The sequence below is a fragment of the Oncorhynchus mykiss genome, chromosome 8 (genome assembly GCF_057628025.1).
Source record: "Oncorhynchus mykiss isolate SJ-2025 chromosome 8, ASM5762802v1, whole genome shotgun sequence".
Classification (NCBI taxonomy): Eukaryota; Metazoa; Chordata; class Actinopteri; order Salmoniformes; family Salmonidae; genus Oncorhynchus; species Oncorhynchus mykiss.
In genome coordinates this window covers 91,902,973-91,912,691 of record NC_143029.1, presented here as the reverse complement: position 1 = coordinate 91,912,691, position 9,719 = coordinate 91,902,973, and the positions used below count along the sequence as shown (strand labels likewise).

The window sequence follows — 9,719 nt, the reverse complement described above, 5'->3', positions numbered from 1 at the left end:
CATTTTAGTGGCATTTTATTGTCCCCAGCACAAGCACTGTGTATTGATCATGCTATTTAATGAGCTTCTTGATATGCAACACCTGTCAGGTGGATAGATTATCTTGTCAAAGGAGCAATGCTCACTAACATTTGAGAGAAGCTTTTTTGTGTGCATGGAAAATGTATGCAATCTTTTATTTCAACTCATGAAACATGGGACCAACATTTTACATGTTGCGTTTATATTTTTGTTCAGTGTAGTTTGTACTAGGAATGGTCGGCTGGACCTCTACTCTGATAGCCATGAGGCTCATAGAACGTCACACAACCATTAATCACAGCCCGATTAATGGTGACGTACTGACGTACTGACGTACTGTATATATTGTACAACCTGTCGTTTTCCATTCCGTGCAAGGTGTAACTTTCCAGGAGACTGTATTTTCCCACTTTGCTTGATCTTGACCTTGTATAATTATGACAGGACAAGAGCTTATCTTGTCTATATTATAACTACCCTTGCCATCATCACATTCCTGACTTATCCAACATGATACATATAGGTTATAAAATATCTCTAAGGAAAATATATTATTTTAAGATTATGTTATATAATTGTATTAAATATAATTCACTAATTTGTTCACAGTCAAATAACATCATTATTGTCCTTACACAAACTATGGTTAGTATATACAAATATAAATTATTGAATACAGCATTTAATAATATTATTTTGAATGATTTATTTTGTAAAATGAGAATATTGTGTTTTATTGTAATGAATATCCGCACAGAGGAAAAGACGAAGCAAGAGGGTTTACTCCGCCCAAAATCTGTTCACGAAAATAAAACCCTGAAGTGAGGAATTTTTATATGGAAGTCAATAAGCACGTTTCTATCCACAATTTTTATGCAGTAAAGTCATACAATAAATTTTTAAAAATCACGACAGCTGTGATTAGAAACAGGACGTTCCGGTACAATTGTACGAATGCCGACAGATAATTTATTTTCTTTATGCAGATTTTAGAATGAAAAAAAGTCGCCAATTGGATGGAAACCCAGCTAATGAAAACGTTTCGAATTTGGTCAACAACAAATTGCTAATTTTCTTATTGGCTAGAATGGTCCCGCCTGATCTCGCCTGCCTTCCATCTCTGAGGACATTGTCCTCAGAGACATATTTATAAATATCGGTCACTCGTCTATCTTGCCAATATTATAGAAGGTCTTTGTCTTAGGTAAGAAACTAGGTGAAAAGTCATCTCTCGACGGACATAACGTCATGTGACAGAACCCGCAGCGCTGATTGGATGAAACATGTATTTTTTCTGGTAGGACGAACGTGACTTGTGTACTCAAGGATTTTACGACACGGACGTCTGTAGTGCAACAATAACTATGCTTTTCAACAAGGTAAAATACAGCTAATAAACAAATAACTGACATGCTTTAACAGTTCATTAAGATGTCTTTAAGCTTTGTGTAGTTCCTAGTTGACAGGTTTCTCGAGAAATCGAGATATTTTCATATTTGACAGTTGTCTTACTAGCCGAGAAAAGGCAGCTAGCATTAAGTTAGCTATCTAGCTATAACGTTAATTAATGCCTAACGTTAGTGTGAAAAGCATTGGTTCCCTTCTGCGCCACATGTACATGCTAGCTTTCTTATAGATTGTAGCTTTGCCGTTTGTTGTGAAAACGTGTTGTAAACTAGCTAGTAGACGTGACGCGTCTAACCCCATATTCAAACCTTTTCAATCAACCTCTTGGTGTTGTCAATTGTTGACGTTTAAAGTTCTGACATTCTTGTACACCTTCTAACTACTGTAGACCAGAAGTAAAGATCCCTCTAAAATCCACTAGAAATAGTAACATTTGACGTACCTATAGTACTATGCATGTATTCATTAGCTAGTGGGATGAGGTCTCTTTTTGTGTCCCAAATGGCACCCTATTACCTATGGGCCCAGTAGTGCACTACATGGGGAATAAGGTGCCATTTGGCACGTAATCACTGTGTCGCCTTGGCCCTTGCACAGCCATAAGGTTCTAGTAGTTGTTGATTTGTTCTATGCCCTCGCCCCATCTCTCCTCAAGGCTCTGAGAGGGGGCGTGCAGTCTGTCCTGCGGCTCCAGAGTACCAATGCTGCAGCCGTGGCCGCTACCAGCTCTCAGAATGCTCCGTCAACAGGGTTCTGCTTTGGTGAGTACTGGCCAGGGCTCTCTGCGAGCAGCTGCTGGGACAGGGCTCTCTGCGAGCAGCTGCTGGGACAGGGCTCTCTGCGAACAGCTGCTGGGACAGGGCTCTCTGCGAGCAGCTGCTGGGACAGGGCTCTCTGCGAGCAGCTGCTGGGACAGGGCTCTCTGCGAGCAGCTGCTGGGACAGGGCTCTCTGCGAGCAGCTGCTGGGACAGTGTCAATGCATACCTGTGTATTTATAGACTTCCTGTCTCTCTCTCCCTCCCTCTGTCTGACTATCAACAGAGATGACAGACCAACAGAAAGAGTTTCAGGAGCTAGCCAGGAAGTTTTCCCGGGAGGAGATTGTCCCTGTTGCAGCAGCCTACGACAGGAGTGGAGAAGTGAGTAGAAGACATCAATCTGGTGCTCTGGTCTTTCCCAGCCTGTTTGTATACCAAGCAGTGGCATGCTATCATTGGAACAGAGTAGCTGTCAGTCCAGCCAGCAGCTGCTTCGTATTGGACCACATACCCTAACCCTTTTTATCCCACAGTATCCTTTCCCCATCATCAAGAGAGCATGGGAGCTGGGCCTGATGAACTCTCACATTCCAGAGGACTGTGGTGGAATGGGTCTGGGCATATTTGACTCCTGCCTCATCACAGAAGAGCTGGCCTATGGTTGCACAGGAGTTCAGACTGCTATCGAAGCCAATTCTCTCGGTGTAAGTTCACATTGTCATTGAGCTGTAAAACTATAAAGAGTTGAAAAACCTAAGATTTGAATCAAGGTTGATTTTTTTTTTGTTTAGTTTTTACATGTATAATGGATACATGGCTAATTATGTCTTAAAATAATCCTGCTGTGAAATGGAGGCTCATAGTGGCTGTTAGCGTGAAATACAGTCATCTTGTAACCCTGGTTCATTCAGAGCTCTTCTTAGGCTGGTAAAGGTCAGACTTTCCCCCAAATTCTCAGTTTTTTTCTAGAAATCCTGGTTGGAGGATTCCTAGATTCCCTTATTCTGGAAAACCATTGGAATTGTGAGGATGAAAAACAAAGTGACTGTATTTTTGCAACCCAATACAGGCTTAAAGAGCTCTTCTGTTTCATTCCTCACAGCAAATGCCAGTGATCATAGCCGGTAATGATTTCCAGAAGAAGAAGTACCTGGGCAGAATGACAGAGGAGCCTCTCATGTGTGTAAGTGTTCATATGAAATACAAGAAGGAATTAGGGACTCTGTTTGAGTCATGGTTAAGCATTGCAACTGTACTACTGTTACAGTACCTCGATACAATCTCGTGATGTTAGCATTTTACCAATTTTGTCATTTAACTTCTCAAAAGTATAGCCATACAGTACTTCACTGTTGTCGCTTTGCCTTCCTCTGCCATTTGTCCAACCGTTAATGTTCATAAGGAAGACGTAGTGGTGGAGAGTCGACTCCCGTTTCTGAGTGTCAAGATTTGATTCCACTAGAAATTGACTCCTAAGATTCGGTATTTTTGGAACGGAGGAAACTGATTGATTGCGGTTTTTACGAGAACACAAACGCTCACATATTGTATAGCGAGAGAGGGGCGGGACACCGTATAGTAGGGCCAGGGTATCGCCATACTCGTCAGTATCGTGGCAAGGATACAAAACACGAAGCGGATTGAACTTCTTTATGAAAACAGCCTTGATGCAGCAGAAAAGAGATGTGGTAATTTTGCTTAATGTTTAAACAGCCATTTTTTAAAATTGGTTTTCAGTTAAAACGATTCTAAAAAATTCTCATAAAATTCCACATGAATTTACAATGCAGAATAATTCTCCGATTAGGAATGTATGATCGCTAGGGACAGGCAATGAAGTTCTATCTACCAAATGTTATTTCACGTACTGAATACAACAGTTACTTACAAGCCCTTAATTATTTACAACAATACAGTTTTTTAATTAGAGTTAAGAAAACAAACTAAAGTAAAAAGTTGCACGATATTTTCCAGAGACAGACTACAGCTACAGTAACATGGCAAAAGCTACTTTTCAGACTATTTTAAAAAGTGCCGCATCTCTAGACGTACCTTTTCAGACATATCTTCTCCGGTGTAAAATGTTGTATTTGTTCCCTGACAACAATAAACATCGCTGATTAGTGTGTTGTTTCTGGTATTGTAGCTGGATGTTTTATTTCCTCTAAACGTCTTGGTAAATATTCAACAAACTTTTTAAAGTATTTTTTTTATTTATTAGGAGAGAGTAGTCTGCCGCAGCTAGGTCCATATTATTTTTTTATTTATTAGGAGAGAGTAGTCTGCCGCAGCTAGGTCCATATTATTTGATTGACTGTTCCGGTTGCCTAGTGATGGACGCTAAGTCCTGCTTCAGAAGCTGTTCATCTCTCCAGAGAAGAGTTTCGTGTCTGCATTTTAAAAAAAGCCGTAGTGTAGCCTACACTAACAGACAAACATGCCGAGGCGCTTTCAAGGCGCCACATTCCATTATGTCTCAAAATATAGTATGATAAGAAAATGCTGTGTGTTGACTGACAGGCGTACGGTGTGACGGAGCCTGGCGCGGGCTCTGACGTGGCGGGCCTGAAGACGCGGGCGGAGAAGAAAGGAGACGAGTACGTTGTTAACGGTCAGAAGATGTGGATCACCAACGGAGGCAAAGCCAACTGGTGAGAGGAGAAACACACACACACCACCATTTTAAAGTGATTTGTCAATAAAGACCATCTTCCGCCATGCTGAACACATTAATGCCCCTTTGTGGAATGAAATGTTTTCTCTATAAAAAGATTAAGTTTGTCTTTTAGTTTATTCCCAAGGCAGCATGTGGTGTGATAAGACAGTCTTCTTAATTCTCACAGGTATTTCCTGCTGGCCCGTACTGATGCTGACCCTAAGTGTCCAACCAGCAAGGCTTTCACAGGTTTCATCGTTGACGCGGATTCACCTGGAATACTAGTCGGCAGGAAGGTAAGGATCTAGTGTCTCAATGACCGATCAGTTATATCACTCTGTCACCACCATTCCTCGATCAACAATTCTACATAGTAGTGACTGGATCTATTTTTTTGTTTTTGCGTAGACATGCCCAATTATTTAGCTAGCTAGAACTTATGAAATTACTTGTGTATGCTGCAAACTGTAGAGGATCTGAGATTGGTGTCTGGACATGTTACTATAGTAACCTATAATATTGATGTGTGTGTGTAGGAGTTGAACATGTTGTATTTTATTTAACTAGGCAAGTCGGTTAAGAACAAATTCTTATTTACAATGACGGCCTAGGAACAGTGGGTTAACTGCCTTGTTCAGGGGCAGAACGACAGATTTTTACCTTGGCAGCTCGGGGATTCGATCTAGCAACCTTTCGGTTACTAGTCCAACGCCCTAACCACTAGGCTACCTGCCGCCCCAATATTATAGGTTACTATAGTAACCTATAGTATTGCTGTGTGTCTCTGTGTGTAGGAGTTGAACATGGGTCAGCGGTGTTCAGACACCAGAGGAATCACCTTTGAGGACGTCCGGATACCCAAGGAGAACGTTCTGATTGGAGAAGGAGCTGGCTTCAAGATTGCCATGGGAGCCTTCGACAAGACCAGACCACCAGTGAGTCATGGTTTCCTAGACAACATAGCGGGCTACATGTTTGACACCACTGCCGTCAGGTTTGTAAAATTTCTTGTAACCATCCCAAAGTTTTCCAGAAATCCTGGCTAAAGGATTGCAGGGTTTCGTGCTTATTCCCGACCTGAGTCCACAATATTTTCCCCGCTAAAAACCTGGGAATGGTGGGAAAGTTACCAGAATTTTACAAACATACCTGCTATATTATGAGTTAGTGACAAGACATCCTCCTGTGCATCCAGGTGGCAGCAGGCGCTACAGGTCTGGCTCAGAGAGCTCTGGATGAAGCCACTGGCTACGCTCTGGAGAGGAAGACCTTCGGGAAACTCATCGCTGAGGTTCATCACTTTGTTCCACATTAGAAATACATGAAGCCACGTCAGTATTAGGGTATTAGAATGTTGCCTTGGTGATAGTTTAAGAGATTCAGCCTCAGCATGAACTCATTGACAATTTTGAAAGTGCTTTGTAGTCCAGGAGTATTCTTCATCTTAATCTGGGGAAACTGACCCTAGTGCTCTAAGGTTTGACCTTTGACCTCATACCATTGATAATGCTACTGCAGTCTCCATTGAAAGTTCCTTTTTTGTCAAGAGTAGACTTCGTCTTAGTCTGGGGAAACTGGCAACAGGGCCATGTTCACTTCATAGCCGACATGATCCTTTATCCTACATATCAGAGGTTTATTCTCCATGGCATATCTGTCTGAAAGTTCCGCAACGTTGCGTCCTACTGAACACATCTCAATACTCTGAGGTTTGACAACAACCCCCCCCCCCCCCCCTCCCCCCCCCACCCACAGCACCAGGCGGTGTCGTTCCTGTTAGCTGAGATGGCCATGAAGGTGGAGCTGGCCAGGATGGGCTGGCAGAGGTCAGCGTGGGAGGTTGACAACGGGAGGAGGAACACCTACTACGCCTCCATCGCTAAGGCATTCGCCGGAGACATCGCCAACCAGGTGGCCAGCGACGCCGTGCAGGTGTTTGGAGGAAACGGCTTCAACTCTGAATACCCCGTAGAGAAACTGATGAGGGATGCCAAGATCTACCAGGTGAGGGGGCAGTTCTACCTCATCAACTGTTTTTAAAATTCTGTTAGAGTACCGAACGACCAATCAGTAGCCTGAACCCTTATGCATACAACAATAGTGGTAATCTGACCAGGGTATGTATGTAAAAAGCATCTGAGTGCTAGAACTCGTTTTCCCTTTTTAGCTCATAAGGAGTAAGACTATATGGATGGAAGGGACCTGATCCTAGATCAGCACTCCCACTTTTTGAGACGCTTTGTGAATTAGAGACCTGGATGAACTTGGGGTCCTTAGCTGTACACTACTTCCTGGGTTGTGTTCAGAGGTACATTACCACGTGAATGAACTTAACCAATCGTTTTTGGTTTCCGTTAGAAAATGTTTAGCCACGTTGTGCCTCACTGAACACTTCCCTAGTCCAGTCAACTGGTTAGGGAAAAACTCCTGGCTTTTAATGAAATGAAAACTGATATAAATGGGGGGGGGGGGACTGATAAGACTTCATTGGATACATTTTATGTCTGCTTGTTTAATTCCAGATCTATGAAGGCACAGCCCAGATCCAGAGGCTAATCATCTCCCGTGAACACTTCGGCAGGTTCAAGAAATGAGCTCCCAACACCTGTCAAGTCACTAGTCCCGTCCTCTCTGAATGAACACCTGTCGTCTTCCTTCTCGGTTCTGTTCTTACTACTTGTTGGGGTTTTTTAATAGTCATGATCAAAACGTGTTGGGTGGGCAGCATGGCTGCGGCACCCCCTGAAAAAATATATGAATTTAAAATTGGATTATTCGGGTGGTGCTATTGTCCCAAACATGCTAAATCATATGTATGTCAACATATTTTGGGTGAATCAGATATGGCACACTATGCTTTTTATATAGTTCCCTACTTTTGACCAGAGCCTCTGGTCTAAAGTAGTGCACTGCATAGGGAATGGGGTGCAATTTCAGACGCTTTGACTGAAGTGTGGAATGTAGAACAGAATGTGGCCTTCTGTCATCACAACACACCACATGCCTTGTTGCCCTTTGGGTTCAACGTTCAACTGTAGCTGGAGTGTTATTAAATGGCTTTGTGTGAAGAAGATTGTAACTTGTGAAAATATAACCGATCAAATGAGTTGGAAACATAACCCATGTAAAACCTCAACTTTATCAGCACTTTGTTGAACTGTAATAAACTATGTATACTGATTAACTTGTATTGTAATTATTACTTTAGTCATTGTACATGAGAAGACTGTAATGAACACCACACACTGACGTCACGCAGATGCGCGTAATTCTTGGTGGCAGAAAGAAAGCCACCGTCATCTGCACACATTCAACATATCTTAGATTTACGTTTTTATGTCTTCTAAATAAAATCGCTTGAACAGTTCCAGGCAGTAAGATGTCTTTGGCGAGCGTTCGTTACAGCTATATATCGAGCGTTCGTTACAGCTATATATCGAGCGTTCGTTACAGCTATATATCGAGAGTTCGTTACAGCTATATATCGAGCGTTCGTTACAGCTATATATCGAGCGTTCGTTACAGCTATATATCGAGAGTTCGTTACAGCTATATATCGAGCGTTCGTTACAGCTATATATCGAGCGTTCGTTACAGCTATATATCGAGCGTTCGTTACAGCTATATATCGAGCGTTCGTTACAGCTATATATCGAGCGTTCGTTACAGCTATATATCGAGCGTTCGTTACAGCTATATATCGAGCGTTCGTTACAGCTATATATCGAGCGTTCGTTACAGCTATATATCGAGCGTTCGTTACAGCTATATATCGAGAGTTCGTTACAGCTATATATCGAGCGTTCGTTACAGCTATATATCGAGCGTTCGTTACAGCTATATATCGAGCGTTCGTTACAGCTATATATCGAGCGTTCGTTACAGCTATATATCGAGCGTTCGTTACAGCTATATATCGAGCGTTCGTTACAGCTATATATCGAGCGTTCGTTACAGCTATATATCGAGAGTTCGTTACAGCTATATATCGAGCGTTCGTTACAGCTATATATCGAGCGTTCGTTACAGCTATATATCGAGCGTTCGTTACAGCTATATATCGAGCGTTCGTTACAGCTATATATCGAGCGTTCGTTACAGCTATATATCGAGCGTTCGTTACAGCTATATATCGAGCGTTCGTTACAGCTATATATCGAGCGTTCGTTACAGCTATATATCGAGCGTTCGTTACAGCTATATATCGAGCGTTCGTTACAGCTATATATCGAGCGTTCGTTACAGCTATATATCGAGCGTTCGTTACAGCTATATATCGAGCGTTCGTTACAGCTATATATCGAGCGTTCGTTACAGCTATATATCGAGCGTTCGTTACAGCTATATATCGAGAGTTCGTTACAGCTATATATCGAGCGTTCGTTACAGCTATATATCGAGCGTTCGTTACAGCTATATATCGAGCGTTCGTTACAGCTATATATCGAGCGTTCGTTACAGCTATATATCGAGCGTTCGTTACAGCTATATATCGAGCGTTCGTTACAGCTATATATCGAGCGTTCGTTACAGCTATATATCGAGAGTTCGTTACAGCTATATATCGAGCGTTCGTTACAGCTATATATCGAGCGTTCGTTACAGCTATATATCGAGCGTTCGTTACAGCTATATATCGAGCGTTCGTTACAGCTATATATCGAGCGTTCGTTACAGCTATATATCGAGAGTTCGTTACAGCTATATATCGAGCGTTCGTTACAGCTATATATCGAGCGTTCGTTACAGCTATATATCGAGCGTTCGTTACAGCTATATATCGAGCGTTCGTTACAGCTATATATCGAGCGTTAGCTAGCATGCTAACTGCTGCATCCAAAATAGTTATTTTGCAAAGATCACAACCAAATATAAT

General features: G+C 42.1%; 1 protein-coding gene across 1 annotated transcript; it reads left to right on the top strand.

The window, feature by feature from the left end:
* Positions 1-1,353: 1,353 nt before the first annotated feature.
* Positions 1,354-8,024, top strand: acadm (acyl-CoA dehydrogenase medium chain). The gene is made up of 11 exons (XM_036986757.2): positions 1,354-1,400; positions 2,084-2,189; positions 2,471-2,568; positions 2,721-2,891; positions 3,290-3,370; positions 4,708-4,838; positions 5,031-5,139; positions 5,638-5,778; positions 6,039-6,134; positions 6,599-6,847; positions 7,366-8,024. Exons 1-11 carry the CDS (start codon positions 1,386-1,388, stop codon positions 7,435-7,437), a joined length of 1,269 nt encoding a protein of 422 aa, XP_036842652.1. The 5' UTR covers positions 1,354-1,385; the 3' UTR covers positions 7,438-8,024.
* Positions 8,025-9,719: the final 1,695 nt, after the last annotated feature.